This window comes from Humulus lupulus, chromosome 2, assembly GCF_963169125.1.
Source record: "Humulus lupulus chromosome 2, drHumLupu1.1, whole genome shotgun sequence".
Taxonomy (NCBI): Eukaryota; Viridiplantae; Streptophyta; class Magnoliopsida; order Rosales; family Cannabaceae; genus Humulus; species Humulus lupulus.
Genome location: NC_084794.1, coordinates 288,955,639 through 288,974,175, shown reverse-complemented (window position 1 = coordinate 288,974,175; position 18,537 = coordinate 288,955,639). Strand labels below are relative to the sequence as shown.

General features: G+C 33.6%; 2 protein-coding genes across 2 annotated transcripts; one reads left to right on the top strand and one right to left on the bottom strand.

Moving 5' to 3' along the window:
* Positions 1-2,395: 2,395 nt before the first annotated feature.
* Positions 2,396-7,671, top strand: LOC133819711 (7-hydroxymethyl chlorophyll a reductase, chloroplastic). The gene is made up of 19 exons (XM_062253016.1): positions 2,396-2,566; positions 2,664-2,760; positions 2,862-2,946; positions 3,215-3,326; positions 3,705-3,789; positions 3,895-3,936; positions 4,073-4,151; positions 4,554-4,605; positions 4,700-4,762; positions 5,198-5,295; positions 5,524-5,559; positions 5,643-5,704; positions 6,081-6,108; positions 6,288-6,367; positions 6,474-6,543; positions 6,627-6,684; positions 6,961-7,025; positions 7,099-7,193; positions 7,298-7,671. The coding sequence occupies exons 1-19, from the start codon at positions 2,491-2,493 to the stop codon at positions 7,386-7,388; spliced, it is 1,374 nt and encodes a 457-aa protein (XP_062109000.1). The 5' UTR covers positions 2,396-2,490; the 3' UTR covers positions 7,389-7,671.
* A 5,167-nt stretch (positions 7,672-12,838) lies between these two features.
* LOC133815652 (secreted RxLR effector protein 161-like) lies at positions 12,839-13,402 on the bottom strand. The gene has a single exon (XM_062248465.1). It carries the CDS (start codon positions 13,400-13,402, stop codon positions 12,839-12,841), a length of 564 nt encoding a protein of 187 aa, XP_062104449.1.
* Positions 13,403-18,537: the final 5,135 nt, after the last annotated feature.

Sequence of the window (18,537 nt, the reverse complement as noted above, 5' to 3'; positions counted from 1 at the left end):
AGGGATTGCCCGCAATGACCCCCACCGTTTTTCCAGATTCTGTGACATCTAACGAGAAAGAAAAAATGGTGAGGGCCATGCATGCAAGAATCACGAGCTCGATGGAATGAGCTCGGAGATTTAGGAACGAGACAAACTAAATATTAAGACCCTTATTGAGGAGTCAGGGGCGTGTATTCCACGAAAAAGAAAAGGAGCGTGGATAATTTTTTGAAAATCCTGAAATTCAAGGGAAAGAAGAGTGGCGGTTAACCAGGAAAGGCGTCTTTGGGTTTCGTGCATTTATCAAGGCCCATGTTTTTATCCGAAAACTTAGTGTACAAGAAACGTTGCCTAAAAATTTCAAAACCCAGAAAAATTGGAACCTCACTCAAATATGAAAACTGGGTGTAAGCCAGTGATGTAAATCCAGTACGGGAGTCTAAAAAGCAACTGAGCCTATCGGATCAAAACCTCCTATCACATTGTGCTAAGGATGTAAACTAGTATATAAACATACACTGCAAGAACAGTTTGAATAAAAACTGACAAAATGGGAAACAGAGATTGCTTACTTACACAATAATGGCGACTGCAGGGAGATTGTTGATTGAAGAAGAGGTTGCAAATAGGAACTCACTGACTCGAACAGACCAGGATTCTTTTGTTTCTTTGGCCGAGAAAACATGCACAAATTGGAAGCTTTTTATGAGGAGGTCTCTGGTTTCTTTTTTCTTCTTTTCTTGCTCTTGGTAAACGAAGGTAAAAATGAAGATGAAGAGTAGGGTCTTGTATATATAGGTGGGAAAAAGGCATTAATCTGGAACGTTGAAAAAAAAATCCTTGTAAAATCCAACGGTCAGGGATCAGTGACAAGATGGCGCCGAAAAGGTGTCAGACGGACGATCATGGGCGTGTTTCCAAGGTACTCAAGTACCAAAAATGAGCAATACCTGGTTGACGCGTGTCCATTTTCAAAAGTGTGACGGTACAGTTCTCAAATAAAGTAGTTCAAAAGTTTCCTTTTCTTAGGATTCGAACAAATACTTTTGAGGGGGCAAGATGTTATACCCAGATTTCGAGCCATGTTAATTATGACCTCGAAAGTTGGACTCGTAAATCAGTGGATCCATAAGTTTGGAAACACGCTCCAGGATTGTATGTCGAGCTTGCAGGATATAGACGACCTCGAGTATGGTGACCTCGAAGTATTCATGATCTCGGAAGACAGCTCCGGGAACACACTCATCTTCGGGGACGACTTCGGATTAGAGTTCCCGAGCTCGACGCACATACGATCTCGAAAAGCCATGTGACCTCGGAAGATGTCTCCAGCTCGAAAGGTGACGGGAAACCTGGGAGGCTAAAGCCTTAGAGATACGCGATAACCACCTTGAATATATACGAGTGTTATAAATATGAGATGTAATCCTCATTTATTATTGTAAATCCCCTAGAATCGTGGGATATTATTTGGTCAATTATACGGCTCCTGGTCTTCAGAGGACGTTTCCTTTTATATTTGATCATAGGCATTTAAAGCCATTAATTTTATTTACATAAAAAGAGTAACTACCCAAAATATGTGGGATAGTATTATGCGGCATTCTCTATAAATAAAGAAGGCATGCACCATTGTAAATGACCGAAATTCTGATCCTTGAGAGAAAACTCTGGAGAATTCATTCTTGAAGAATTCCTAGAGATAATCTTGAGTTTAATAACAAAGACTCGTGGACTAGGCAGATTTAACTGCTGAACCACGTAAAAATCGTGTATTTATATTGTTTTATTTGAATTGGCCATTTTCAATTATTGTTTTCGTGCTCTTCTTTCACTGTTTGACGAAAAACGGCGTCAACAAATTGAATTAAAACTTAATTTATTTAAAATTAAATACTTTTTGTTATAACTTTTGATTTTTTTTATTTGTAAAACAAATTTAAAATAATTTTTCAATGTTAGAATTATATATATTTTATATTTTTATTAATTAATTAAAATTGAAATAAAATTAGCCTAATATAACTTTTGCAACTAAAAAAACTATTTAATGACTTAAATGTAATATTTTATATTATTTATTTACTTTTATCGCCAAAAAATCTATTGAATGACTTAAGTACAACATTTCAACCTATTTATTAATTTTTGTCGCTAAAATAATTACTTAATGACTTAAGTGTAACTTTTTATATTGTTTAATGATTTTTGCTCCAAATTTTTCATTATATTATTATGATTTTAAACAAAAAGGGATTTTACACAATGAATAAAAATTGTCTTAGTGTATCTAAATTAAAAATAAAAAGTGTCTTAAAAGAGAAAACTCTTGCAGTATGTTAGGTAAATCAAAACTGTTATAACTGTCATTTATATAATATATTATCCTTAAATAAAAAAATTAGCAGTAAAGCAATATGTGGTGGTGGTGAAGTCCTACTAGTTTGGTCTAAACTCGACTCCTTTTGCTCTTCTTCTTCTTCTTCTTCTTCTTCTTCTTCTTCTTCTATGTCTTCCTTCATCGCCAACCTCTCGTCTCCTTCTCCTCTCTCATTCTCTATTGTTTCTTCCTCTTCCCCTAAAGGTAATCTCTCCTCTACGACAACACTCACTGTTTTATGTCTCTAACTCTCTCTGATTACTTTCTTATACGACATGTCGTTCTATTGTGTGTGGAACAGATGGGAAGCCAAACTCGGTGAAGCTTAGAGATGATTGGAGGCAACGCTCCAAGCCCATTCCTCCTGGAGGCACCTACCCAGCTAAAGACCACTGCAGGTTCGATTCAAAATCAGTTTTTTAGCAATACCCACTTCTCCATTTCTTCATTTTTATTTATTTTACTTCTAATTTTGGCATTTTCTTTTTGTTTTCGGCAGTCATTGTGGGTTATGTGATACATATTACATTGCCCATGTCAAGAATGCTTGTGCTTTCTTAGGTGATGGGATGTCTCGAATTGAAGTAAGTTTTAGTTTTTATAAAATTTAAAGGGAACTAGTACTTTTTCTTCTTGTTGCACTATAATTATTATTATTATTTATATGTGAGACATCATTTATGTAGTAGCCAAAACTGTGTTCTTTGGTGGGTTTTTTATTTTGGGTTGATGACTTAAGAAACTAAACTAGCCTTGTTTGTTACATTTGTCTAAATCAGCTAAATTATTTTGTTTAAATTCCAAGTTAAGCGCGGTTGTTAAAGTAAACCACTGCTTTCTTTTCTAAATTAGAGTTTGGAACCCATTGTGCATGGGAGAGGGAGGAACGTGAATTCCTTAGATGAGACTTACTTTGGGGTCTATGATGAGCTGCTATATGCTCGGAAAACTAAGCCTGTAGAAGGTAAGTTCTTACATTTTACATGATCATAAATTTATATGTTTTTTAATTTGTTTCAATCTGAATTTGTCAACTGCATAACTAAGTTTGAATCACAAAGTCAACTTATATTGTTCGAGTTTGGTTGTATTTCTGATTTATAGTACAATCTCATTACTATTTTTTTTTTCTGGAAACCATAAAGAAAGATCAAAATTTTGTAGTTTTAAGTACTCTAGCATGTTGGTTTGCCTTTTAGATGTACTTATGCAGCAACTATTACACACTCTGAACCATATATTATTGTCATTTTTTTACTATAGGTTACTTTCAAAACTATTTTAGGACAATCCCTCTAATATACATCTCTAAGTACTTGTGCTTGACATGCCTTAATTGTAGGTGCTCAATGGACTGGGATAGTAACAACAATAGCTATAGAAATGCTTAAATCAGGCATGGTAGAAGCTGTAATTTGCGTACAAAGGTGCTGACACCAAGTTATTCTTTCTTGAAAATTATCAGATTTAACAGTTATTTTTGTCATTTGTCTATGTGACTAAGTCATGTTTTTTTTTTTAAATTGTCACAGCGATCCAGATGACAGGTTCACCCCAAGGCCTATCTTAGCAAGGTTTGCATCGATTTATTTACTTAATATGCGTCGTTTACATTTCTAAAAGTTTATCGTATGTTGGTTTAGTTTATTTATTTACATTTTCATGCAATGCACTTCTTTCTTTTCCCCTTATCATTCTTTTCTTTCCTAGGACACCAGAAGAAGTTCTAGCTGCTAAAGGTGTTAAGCCAACATTGTCTCCCAATCTGAATACCCTTGCCTTAGTTGAGGTGCCTGTGCTCTTATTTCATCATCAGTATTATTGAAGAGATATAATTGCTCATATTTTTTTCCCTGTCATAAGCTATTAAATGACTATTGGTGACACAAAAATAAAATGTTGTAATATGAAATCTAAATTTAAGGTTGATAAAATGTTCTTTTAAAACTATTAAATGACTATTGGTGACACAAACAGTTGTTGAAATAGTGTGTCAGCTATCAACACGCCACAGTAAACAAAAAGAAAGTGATTTGTAGTGTATAATAACTGGAGGACATACCATGGGAGTAGAGCTTACATGCTTGTACCAAACATCATTCTGATATGTTGATACCCTGTTTATAATGTAACTTCTGGATGTTGCTTGAAACTTTGAGCATGTCAAATGATCTTATTTCCTATGAAACAGGCTGCAAATGTTAAGCGTCTTCTTTTCTGTGGTGTCGGTTGCCAAGTGCAAGGTATCCTTTGTATTTTGATTAAAAGTATCCTGCTTTACTTCTTCTCTGTTGTGACTTGTACCATTGTAATGCAGAGTACTTTCTTAAACTGCAGCATTAAGAGCCGTGGAGCATCACTTAAATTTGGAAAAACTCTATGTCTTGGGAACTAATTGTGGTAATTTTTCATTCTCTCTCTCCCTTATATTTTAATTAATTTTCTTTAAAGACAAGAAAGATTGACCTTAAGTTGAGATCCTTGATTCAGTTACTCTATAAGAGATGTGTTATATGGTGCGCTGAATGGAATAGCTTAACTTGGTTTTTCTTAGTAATGTATATGATCTATAAGTAGGGATCAATGATAAACTAATATTGTAGTTTTACTCACTATTTTAAATTTGTGAAGATTCAAGTGTTGGTGTCGAAGAAAAGTGAATACTCAAAGACTATTGCATGCATGCTTCTAATAAGATGATATGGCCTCTACAACTGTGATAGAACTGATGCACTTAAAATCTGTGCTTACCAGAAATTAAATATTTTCCTGTAAAATGAGATGACTCTTTTTTGGGTCATATTATGGATCAGTACTAAAATTCTTACTGAACAGTTGACAATGGTACTCGAGAAGGACTTGATAAGTTTCTGAAGGCTGCAAGCAGTGAACCTGAAACAGTTTTGCATTATGAATTTATGCAAGATTATAAGGTTTGTGTTACAGCTTCCTTTCCGTTCGCTCAATACCCCAATTGTTACTTTTCTTTGCTTAATTAGATAATGTAATCAACTCTGATACTCATTCATCAGCAGCACTAATAGTGGTTTAGGAATGTGTTATGTCTAAAGCCAGATGACTGGTTTTATAATTAATGCTTAGACTTGTGATCATACAATATCTCCTAAATACTGAAATTGACTCTTCTTGTACTTTAATAGGTCCATTTGAAGCATCTGGACGGTCACATCGAAGAGGTAACACAATCCTAGTAATTTTAATTTGGTCTTTAGTCTCCCATTATGCTGCTTCATCCAATTTCAAAATTTTAATTGAGCAGGTCCCTTATTTCTGTCTACCTGCAAATGACTTAGTCGACGTTATTGCTCCATCTTGCTATAGGTAATTTCTTGTTCTGTATTTTGTAATGCCTCAGTGCCATTTTGGTACTACTAAGCACAGATTTGTTAACTCTCACAATTCTTATTTTATAAATATTTCAGTTCGTGTGCCAAATGCAATGATACATGTCAATTCTACTAGCCAAAAGAGTATATACAACAGATCTTAGATTTTATGCAATCAATCGACCATAAGTAAAAGAATCAACAGAAACAAGAAATTTTTCAAATGGATAGTTATTTTGTGTCTACTTCACAGGCAGTTACCTTTTGTTGTTATTCTTTGCTGCGTTTTTTTGACATTAGATATCGTCCCAGTCTTCTTTTGGCTTCGAAAATAGTTTTTTAATCAGTTTCAACTTTTTATTGTTTTGCAGCTGTTTTGACTACACAAATGCTTTAGCGGTAAGCTTCATTTTAATCATTTCAACAGTCAAGTTGTCTAATTCTTCTTGTAGATAATGATTATTAGTTATATACTCCTGACTAAACCATTATCAGGCAGTTACACCTTTCTTATTTAATCACTTAAAAAGAGCTATAAGTGTTAAATTAAACTTGTTTACATGTCTATTCAACTTCAGGATCTGGTTGTTGGGTACATGGGTGTACCAAAATATTCAGGAATCAGCATGACACAACATCCCCAATATGTTACTGTAAGGTAAACATTCTCTCTTTCTATCAATAACTCTTAATACTTTCTTCTATAGTATCATAGTGCCATGGCATGAACTAAAACCTCTGCGTGCTTCCATTCAAACTGATAGAAATGAACGTGGAAAAGAAATGCTAAGTCTGGTTGAGAAGTATCTGGAGATCACCCCAACAATTAGTAGTGTAAAATCCTTGGCTCTATCCCTTATGCTGCTTAATATTTTTCAACGTTAGAACTTCGTTTGATAAATGTATATTCATTTCAGGGTCAGCGCCAACCGTTTGTTGTGGAGACTGTCAAGGCAGATGATAATGCTAAACTGGGTAAGTGTCTGGTCACAAGGCCTCCAATAACACAGTTTAAGAATTTAGATACCAGAATATTGAAACTGCCTGGCAAGCAGTACTTGAACATATTTATACATATTAGTTCTCATGACCATCATTTAGTGCATTGTACTGAATTGCATCTTTCTTCTTAAAATATTATTGATGATCATTCATAACAGCTACCACATTTGAGACTTGAGACGTTAACAGTGAAATATTCTCATTTATGTGTTCTTGCATATGGTCTTTTTTGTTGGTTCTCTCTTTCAGGTAGAGGACCTTCTCAACCTGCTCCTAAGTTTGTAGGGAATCTGATAGCTTTCCTTCTAAATTTGGTAAATATTCTGCTTGTCTTTTAAAAATATAACTATGGGAGAGCTTCAGTTTGATTGGATTTGTTTGGTCTAGGTTGGTCCAAAGGGTCTGGAATTTGCTCGGTATTCACTCGATTACCACACCATCAGAAATCATTTGCACGTAAATCGCTTTTGGGGCAAACAGAGGTACATTACTCTTAACAATAATAGCAGGGATTAGACATATATATGTTGTCATGTGTGTGTTTGTGTTTGTGTGCCTTATACATTTTTTATTCTAAAACAAGCAGAGCAGATAGACACACTCCTTCCTATGCAAAGAAGATTGTTGATATGTATAACAAGAAGGGTGAAATCAATCAAATGCTTTCAGAAAAGTAGAGATAGTTGATAAAGAAATGCAGGTGAGAACTTGGAACTTCCAATGATGTAGAATTATTTTCACTCACAATTTCCTACACCATGAAGAGAGACAGTTTTTGATGCTCTTGATTATTATTCCATGTAATTCGAATTCAATACTTGAGTATCAATCATTGGCTTTGAATCTAGGATTTGTATGCATCATTTTTGGACCATATCCAATGAATTTTCCTCACATGCTGCAGACACATAATTGTACTATGTATGGTACCCTGCAATTTCACTTTCTGATGTCTGAATAGTTTTTTGAATCATGAATTATCAAGGAAGAAGTTGGTTAAAATCTTTTAAAGTTTTTGTTACTTAAATTGTGAAACATAAAATATAAATGGATTTGTGATTATTATTATTATTATTATTATTATTATTATTATTATTATAATGAAGTGTTGGGATTAAAAAAAGGTTTATACTTTTTTTGACTCTGTGTTTTGTCCCATTACCTGTTTGGACCCTGTGTTTTGACAAATTACTTTTTGGACCCTATGTTTTGTAAAATAGTTAAAATGGAACCCTAAACTCAATTTTGATGAAGAAAAATTTGAAATATAACAACACAGTTTATAATCAGAATGATTTTATTTTTCTTCTGAATTTGTTAGTTTGGTAAATTATTTGTGATTTTAGTTGAGAAAACATTGACCAAAATCGAGTTTAGGGTTCTATTTTAACCATTTTACAAAATATAGGGTCAAAAAAGTAATTTATCAAGAAACAGGGTCCAAATAGGTAATGAGACAAAACACAGGGTTTAAAAAAATATAAACCCTTAATAAAAGATTCTAAAGAACAAGTAGAAAATTGCTTCCATTTTAGAATCATACATGGCCTTATTAGTCTATGCTAAGTAAGAGAGTGAGTCTATTCATCATTTTTCCAAGTATCACAATTAGTCCAAATGGCAAATTATTATGTTATGAGCATAACAAGCAGATATAAATTAGAGATGCATAAATAAATGGAATCTCTAGACTCTAGCACAATCCATATGGACATTCACCACTAAATAAACACCATAGTTGATTGATGTGAAAGGTTCTTTAACTCTTTGTCAGTCAAGTTGCGTTTCACTATTGTCACTTGGATCCTATTGGTTTCTTATGAGTTGAACATGCACCATCTCAAAATTATTGAGAACACCACTATCTTTCCCTATAATAATAACAAACAACATATATTTATATTACCGAACATAAGATACCCAAAACTCAAGTTGTCATTGTACTGTTGAAGTTTCTGGTAATCATAGACATACCCTAGGGGGTGTTTGGTATGTGGATTTGGTTTGGTGGAAGTTTCTGGTAATCATAGATATATCCTAGGGGGTGTTTGGTATGATGATTTTGTTTGGTGGGAATGTGAATGTGAATGTCAAATCTAATCTATGTTTGGTAAATTTATTTTAAATAAGGGTTTGTGTTTCCAAGTGTCCTATTTTTTAGCTTGATTTAAGGGTAATCTTAATCTCTTTAAACACTTGAGTTTCATATTCTCTTAATCTAACTCCCTTTAACTCTACTTTCACAAACTCAAACCTCATACCAAACACCCCTTAATATCAGTCATTGTACTGTTGAAATTTCTGGTAATCATAGACATACCCTAATGATATTACATCTCTCTTCATAAATAAGAAGTCACAAATTCACCATCCATAATATAAAAAAAGGTTATTTTTAATGGAAAGTAAAAGGGAAATATGATGTTATATACCTTATATATCCTCAATTTGAAAATATGTTATTAGTTTGGTAGAATTTTGTTTTGTATGCTTTATGTTATTCTTTGGTTTTTAAGAGAGAGAAATTCATGAGTAATATATAATCCTTTATTTATGAGAGTTCTGTTTTTTATGATATTACTAAAGAAATTGATTTTTGTTGAAAAAAAAAAAAAAAAACTAATTGTGTTGTAGCAACAATAAGCAAACAAAAAGTAGCAAACTAAAAAAAACATGAGTATATTTATATGATTCGGATATCTTGCTTTTTAGGGCTATGCCCAAAGAAAACAAATTTGATTGGTGAAAATATGTCAAATGATTACAAAACAATTTAACATAACAATGATTCCCTCTTGAAATTGTCACAAAGTGTAAAATCGAACTTCATTTCCAAGTTTGGCGAGATTCCCTCTTCTTTGTGATCCTAAATTATTAAATTTCTTTCATTACATTTTGGAAAATATTTTAACAAAGAAGATATCTTACTTTACAAGGCTATGTCCAAAGAAAATAATGTATATCAAATGATTACAATACAACTTGATTTAACAATGACTCCTTGAAATTGTCACAAAGTGTAAGATCGAACTTCATATCAAAGTTTGGCAAGATTTCCTTGTCTTTGTAATCCTAAATTATCGAATTCCTTTCAATATCTTGTGGAAGTATTATTTAAACAAAGAAATACTCTTACACACAAGTTTCTAAGCAAGGACTAAAACATCACTCTAAAAACTCTCTAACATGAATAGTGTAACTAAGATTTATACCAACTATATTGGGTAACTAAGATTTTCCAATATGTGATTTAATAGAAAGAAAAAAAGATAATCAATATATTATGTAAGACAATCAATGGTAAAAAAAAATGGAGAGAAAAAATATATACAAGAGATAGAAAATTAGAAAGATAGAAATGAGAATCTCTCGTTGTAGCTACTATGTTGGAAGAACCCAAAATCTCAGTTCCACCTAAACTAACCACTTGTATTTCTTTCTCGTTGTTTGGTATGGAGGGAGATTTTGTTTTTATAAAATTACTATATTATCCTTAAATTATTAACGATTAACATTACACACAATGATGTGATATTTCGATGAAATACTCGATGATAGGTTAGACCTCAATTTGATGGGCCTTGATAGTTTTCAATGGTAATCAATGTAGTTATGTTAGACAATAATGTTGTTTAAAGGTTTTTGAGGGGGCCACAATGGCCATTATATAAACAAATAGGTTAACTTTTGGATCTACGAAAAAATGCAATATAATCATCAAGCTATATAAATTTTGATATCTATCGAGCAAGCATCGAAACCTATGAAAATTAGAAAGTACCGAGAACTATTATGAGATATGCCCTTAAATTTTTGTCAAACAATCATTGTGCTTAAATAAAAATAATGTTTTAACTTATATTTATATTCATATATACATGTCTTATATCATGAAAGATTCTAGATTGTTGAATATAATATTGAATTAAGTATTTAAGTACTTTTAATTCAAGGCAATAATATAAATTTATTGGTAATCACTAAATAAAGTGAAATTTTATTTGATAAAGATTACTAGCATAGTCTACCTTCTGTTTCGCGAAAGAGTCAATCTAGGCTATTTAGTTTAGTGACATATATGATAATACAATAAAAATTGTATAGGACTAAGACTCGATGAATATAAACCTCTAGTAAGCTTTGTTAAAATACAAAAGTTTATATGCACCAATTTGATAGTTATTGCTTGAGACTTACCTTAATCCTGACTTGAGTAATGTACTCTTATTTGTAGTCCTATGAGTTTTGACTTATCATGTAAGGTCAGTAAAAGAATAAAGATCATCAAACTCCCGATATCTTATAGCCATAGGCTTGTAAGTGGTTTGGAACGTACATTTATGGAATCTACTCCTTGATTGGAAGGAGATTAGTTGTTCTTTTTAGTATTGAGTGAGGACTTGGATATTGAGTGCTCAATTTCGCTAAAGAACAAAAAAGATTCACTGTAAACTAGTTAAAGAATAATGTTGTATTAGATGATCAATGACACTAAATAATAAAGGCATAGTTAGATAGGTTAATGTGTATTTAGATCTAACTTTCATTATGAACAACTAGTGGAAAGTCAAAACTCATATAACAACAAAAATAATTAAAGCTTCTAATAAAATAAGATTATAATTTTGAGATTTCAACTATGAATTTCTAATGGAGTAATTTATATTTAATAAATTGAATTATTAAGATAAGAACTAGTAAATTAAATTAAATTATTGGAGCTTAGAATTAGAAGTTATATGATTCCCAAAACAAGTAAAGAATTCAGTATCAAAGGGAATTGCAAATAATATTGTATATTGTAAACTTACAAAATATTATTAAATGAGATAATAATAGATAATGAAAAACATGTTGAAATTTTTCAAGAATTAATTTTGTTGATAATTAATAGTCATATTAACTGCTTAAAATATATGAAAAAGTGAGTATCCTATGAGTTAGAGCACTACCTTGGCCTAGACCATTAAAAGGTAATGAACTTTATAAATATTAGAGCTTCTCATATGGCCTACATGCCTAATCTTGAAAAGAAAGAGAGAGTCCATTGTTCTCTAGTTTTTATGATATCCAAAATGTGTATTGTTATTGTAGGAAATTACTTCTCAGTCCCTACACCAACAAAACAACATATTAGTATTTCCAAGGTCATAAAAGACCTTTCCTTGTTCTATTTCTGACTTTAAGTCAGAGCAACAAAATGGTGTAGTTTTGAAACCCCTCAGGAACTAATATCCCCAAATCACAATCTCATAAACATGAACCTATCTTCTTAACACTTAGAAACCTTAGCAGACAAAACCCATATATAGAGAAAACCCTCAATCGCATCCCAGACCTCAAACTCAACCCAAAACCCAGAAATGAGATCAAATAGATTAGGCAACCCAGAAAACAAACTGCAAAATTAGGTTACCAAAATAGTAAACAAGAAAAAAAAAAACAAGAGAAGAAAACACCCAAAGATTTATCGAGATTCGCCCAAAATTTTTGGGTTACATCCTCGTTGAGCTGCTCCTCAGATGGTGAGCTTCGATCTTCACTAAAAATGGTGGTGTTACAAAGATTCAACAAGGTTCCAAGTCACAGAGGACCGACAAGATAACCTTCTTCTTAAACTCTCTCTGCTTCTAATTTTTCTCTTTCTTTTTCTTTACAAAGAACTCCCTCTAACTATCTTTTGTTTTTCTCTGTTTCTCTCTCTCTCAACTTTCTTTGAGCTCTCGGATCTGCTTCAAGAAGATGGATGTTCAATTGGAGCTAGCTACATGTATATGTAGAGTAGCTTCTCCTCTACATGTTTTTATTTGAAACTGATTGAGTCTGTTAGAAAGTTTGTTAGGATCTGAGATGGACATTCTTGATTTTGTTTGTAACTGTTTTTGTAAGCCTTTGGCCAAGAAAGTCAATCTTTGTAACTGTATTTACTGGTAACAATTTAAGTGGGGATTTACACAAAAATTTCCACCTGAATCTCCACTTGAGCTGTTTATATCTGTATTGATTTGTCCATCTGAGGGTCTTAGCTCTAATCTGTTAGGTTTACCATCCTGTGTCAATCCCTAGTAAATTTAGGATATCACTTTAGTTCCCATATCCGATGGGTTGTCTTCTGTAGGCACTTTGTCTATGGCAATGTGACCTTGTCTCTGATGAAGTGATATTTTATCTCTATGTGCTTAGTTCTGTCATAAAACATAGGATTTTTGCATAGATGAACACAAATTTGGCTATCTGAGTAGACAGTAAGTATACCATTAAGCAGTTTTATTTCCTCCATTAGGCCCTTTATCCAAATAGCTTCCTTTATAGCCTCAGTAGTTGCTATGTACTCAGATTCTGTAGTTGATAGTGCCACAACAGGTTGTAGTTGAACCTTCCAACTAACACAATTTCCTCCCATTAAAAACATATAGGCTGGTGTAGACTTTCTACTATCCCTATCCCCTGCATAGTCTGCATCACTGTATCCTTCTATTGTAGTGCTTGCTTGTTGCTGTTGGTAGATTAATTCTACCTTAGTAGATCCAACTAGGTATCTGGATAACCACTTCATAGCTAGCCAATGAATTCTCCCAGGATTAGACATATACTTGCTAAGGACACTAATAGCATAGGCTAGGTTTGGTCTTGTACAAACCATTAAGTACATTATAGAATCCACTGCATTAGAATAGGATACCTTGCTCATCTCTTCCTCTTCTGTTTTAGTCTTAAGGCAGTGTTCCTTAGATAAGGTATGCTAATTTGTGATAGGTTGAGAGGCAGGTTTAGCTCCCTTCATAGAAAACTTCTCTATAATCTTGTGAATGTAATCCTCTTGAGTCATACATAACCTTCCATTGCTTTTGTCTCTCTTTATAGTAATCCCTAGTATCTTTGTAGTTGTGCCTAGGTCCTTCATTTCAAAATATGTCTTGAGTAAGCCTTTCATTTCCTTAATTCGAGACCTTTCCTTGCTAATGATCAACATGTCATCTACATACAGTAGTAAATAGATAACCTCATTCACCTTAGTACCTTTGAAATATAGACAAGTATCATAGTAGCTTCTAGTGAACCCTAGCTTCATCATAAATGCATCAAATTTCTTGTTCCATTGCCTAGGTGACTGTTTAAGTCCATACAAGGACTTAATCAGTTTGCATACATGATCTTCCTTCCTATTGACCTTAAAACCCTTAGGCTGTTGCCCATGTAGAAAAGCAGTGGTCACATTCATCTGGTCTATTTCCATGTTAAACTGATTTGCTAGTGATAGAATAATCCTAATAGTTTTGTATTTACCACTGCTGAAAAAATTTCTGTAAATTCTATTTCTTCGTTCTGTGTAAAGCCTTTAGCAACCAATCTAGCCTTGTACCTTATAGGTTCTTCCTTCCTTTAGTTTTTATAACCATTTGCAGTCTATTATACTTTTTCCTTTAGGTTTAGGTATCAATTTCCAGGTCTTGTTCTTTTGTAGTGACTTCATCTCATCCTTCATGGCTTGTACCCAATTCTCTGCCTTATCACCCTTTACAGATTCTTCATAACCTTGTGGTTCTTCTGGGGCAGCTTCTAGGTTACTCATAAAAGCATAGGCTAGGTCTTCATTCTATATGTTGAAGCTATATTTCAAGTTAGGGTTAGGAATCCTCTTCTCTCTGTCTCGGGTCAGCTGATAATCTGCTAGATTTTCAATTTGTCGAGGTTCTTCAGGTTCTATTCTTAGGTTTTCCTCCTCAATAGGTTCCACCTGATTTATATCTTGAGCTTGTTCCTTTATTTGGTTTGAAGTTTCTGGATTTAAACTTATAGTTCCTGCAGGGTTAGTACTAGTTTGAATACCTGCAGGGTTAGTGTTAGATAAACAAGGAAATACATTTATTTTAAAAATGACATCACGACTTATGATAGTTTTAAAACCCCCTTTTTCTCTTAGCCATAATCTATAGCCTTTAACCCCTTGAGGATAACCTAGAAAAATACATTTAATAGCCCTAGGTTCTAATTTCCCAACACTTTGGTGTGTATAGGTTGCATAACCAAATACTTTAAGGTTTGACAAATCTGGTTGTTTACCCGACCACCTTTCTTCAGGAGTTTTAAACTCTATAGCACTAGAAAGACACCTAATTATTAAGTAGGCAGCTGTCATAACAGCTTTTCCCCAAAACCCTTTAGACAAACCAGAATTAAACAACATGCATCTTGCCTTGTTTAGAATAGTTCTATTCATTCTTTCAACCACTCCATTTTGTTGGGGAGTTAGCCTAACAGTTCTATGTCTTTGTATACCATTCTCTTTGCAATTATGTGTCAAATTCATTATTACAAAACTCTAGGCCATTATCTGTTCGTAAGGTTTTAATTTTTCTGTTTGTGATGTTTTCTATTAATGTTTTCCACTGCCTAAATTCTCAAAAGCCTCACTTTTGTGTCTAAGTAAAAATACCCAAACCTTCCTAGAGTAGTCATCTACAATAGACATGAAATAGGTATTGCCCCCATGAGTGTTAGTTTTCTCAGGACCCCACAAATCTGAATGTAAATATTCCAAAATAGATTTAGTTTTGAGAGTACCTATTTTGAATTTGATTCTGTGATGTTTTCCAAGTACACAGTATTCACAAAAGTCCACTTTGCTCACCTTATCTTTCCCTAGTAGCTGATGGTTGCTTACTATTTGCAGTCCTCTTTCACTAATGTGTCCCAGTCTTCGATGCCATGAAACAACCTTAGAGTCTTCAGGTGGTTCAACTACTGTATTGTGGCATTTAGCAATAGGTTCTCCAACTACGTAATACATGCCTTCCTTCTTTAAGCCTTTCATAATGGCCATTGATCCTTTGCATAGTTTCATTTGTCCTTCCTTTATTTTGCTTTCTATTTTCAAGTCATCAAGCACACTTAGTGAAATTAAATTTCTAGATAGTTTAGGGACATACCTCACTCCAGCTAGGGATCTAGTGACACCATCAAACATTTTGAAAGCCACGATTCCAACGCCTTCAATTTTGCAATATTGGTCATTGCCTAGTATCACTTTCCCTTTGTTTGAATCCCTGAAATCAGTCAATAAATATTTGTTATTAGTCATATGAAAAGTGCAACCTGAGTCTAGTATCCAATCATCTTTGAAAGATGTTGCAACAACATAAACTTCCCCACTTTCATAACCATCACTTAGGTTAGCATTTTGAAAATCAGATTTATGTTTAGATGAGTGGTGATCTGAACTTTGAGCTTATCCTTGTCCTTCATGCCTATTATTCTTATTATTTTTCCAGAAATAGCAGTCCCTTTTGTAATGTCCCGATTTACCACAATGATAACATCCCTTTTGATCATTTGGTCCTTTTGATTGAGATCTTCCCCTGTCATGGTTGCTATGATTTTTGAATGACCCTCTGCTTTGACTTCTTCCTCTTGAATGCCATGGTTTTCTATGACTTGGTGTCCCTCGGCTTAAGTTCAACTCTCCATTTCAACCTTTATTTTTCTCTGGTTTTATCTCCAAGTCTTTAGATTTCAGTGCTGAAATGACTTCATCTAAAGTGATTTCAGTCCTCCCATATTTGATAGCATTATTTACTTCCCTATAAAACTCTGGTAGTGAATTTAGAATTATAATGGCTTGATTCTCATCACTCAAAGCCTCATTCTCTCCTGAGTTTGCAAGCTCAATGTGCATTCTCAAGAAATCATCAAGATTCTGTTCTAGTGTTCTTGAATGACTCATCTTGAAGCCAAAAATTCTTTCCTTCAGAAAAATCTTATTAGTTAAAGATTTTTGCTGAAATTGTTCCTCTAGCTTCTTCCAAATCTTGGCTGTAGTCTCCTCTTTGTCAACTAATCTGATGATGGCATCTGAAAGATTGAATATTATCATTCCAGTTGCTGTTTCCAGAAATTCCTCTTGCTGAGTCTTGGATGTGTTCTCAGGCAATTCAATGGGATCCTCCAAGACCCTTAGGAATTTCTGTTGTGCCAATAAAGATCTAATCTTCCTGTAATCACCTGTAATCTCCAAATCCTGTAATCACCTGAGCCATCAAACTTATCAATATCAGCTTTAAAGCTACTCATATTATTTAAATCTAAATCAAGAAAAGTATTAGAGGTTTCAGTAGGTTCAATAAATGGTATATCCACAAATTCTTCTTGAACTCCTTCAGGTTCTTGAATAGGTTCTGGTGGATTATCTCCTTCCAGCCTTGATTGTGTTTTCTTTCCCCCTGATATGAACGTTTGTTGCTTCTTCTATCCACAACCTGGCTTTGATACCATTGTATGAAATTACTTCTCAGTCCCTACACCAACAAAACAACATATCAGTATTTCCAAGGTCATAAAAGAACTTTCCCTATTCTATTTTTGACTTTAAGTCAGAGCAAAAAAACAGTGTAGTTTTGAAACCCCTCAGGAACTACTATCCCCAAATCACAATCTCATAAACACGAACCCATCTTCTTAACACTTAGAAACCCTAGCAGACAAAACCCATATATAGAGAAAACCCTCAATCGCATCCCAAACCTCAAACTCAACCCAAAACCCAGAAATGAAATCAAATAGATTAGCCAACCCAGAAAATAAACTGCAAAATTAGGTTACCAAAACAGTAAACAAGAAAAAAAAACAAGAGAAGAAAACACCCAGAGATTTATTGAGGTTTGCCCAAAATTTTTGGGTTACATCCTCGTTGAGCTCCTCAGATGGTGAGCTCCGATCTTCACTAAAAATGGTGGTGTTACAAAGATTCAATAAGGTTCCAAGTCACAGAGGACCGACAAGGTAACCTTCTTCTTAAACTTTCTCTGCTTCTAATTTTTCTCCCTCTTTTTCTTTACAAAGAACTCCTTCTAGCTATATTTTGTTTTTTTCTCTCTCTCAACTTTCTTTGAGCTCTCGGATCTGCTTCAAGAAAATGGACGTTCAACTGGAGCTAGCTACAGGTATATGTAGAGTAGCTTCTCCTCTACATGTTTTTATTTGAAACTGATTTAGTCTGTTAGAAAGTCTGTTAGGATTTGAGCTGGACATTCTTGATTTTTTTTGTAACTGTTTTTGTAAGCCTTCGGGCAAGAGAGTCAATCTTTGTAACTGTATTTACTGGTAACAGTTTAAGTGAGGATTTACACAACAGTTATATCTTACTAAAAAAGAGTATACAGAGGAATTCTGTTTTATTATTAAAAAAAGAAAACAAATTTAAATTAATAATAAATTGTTGTTGATCAGTTTTTAAACTCTTCACAACTTAATAGATATAAACCCTTCGGTATGAATAGTTGATCAATCTTTGGATGAATGTTCTTATTTAAACATCTTCTTTGGGCTACTAGATTTATGTTAGACATCCATCTTTCTTTCTTGCTAATGCAAGTTATAGTTTGGAAGACAATTGGTAACGAATCACACTACAAGAGGTATCATTATATATCTCAAACTTTAAGAGATCCATGTACATAAGAAATACTCTAATTATGATTCTTAGAGTGAGATATAACTCATGTTTTTATAAAATGTTATTAAAAGTTTGGTATTGTATGATTTCTTTTGCTGCACTCTGATAGCAGAGCCCAACAGATGAGCCCAATTACTTTAGACCCACAACAGGCCCACGCCAGTGCAAAGAAGTGGATGGACCATTCAGCTCATGAAGCCGAAGACTTGGGGGCTCGGGAGAACATTCAGAACATCCAGGAAGAAGAAGGAGAAACCAGTCTCGGGAAAGAGAAAGAAACGGTGCGTCCCAGCCGAGTGTGTGCGAAGCCAAGATGGCTGAAGGATTTCTTGGGACTCTTGGAGTGTTGAGAGAGAGAAATAATGTAACCCAAT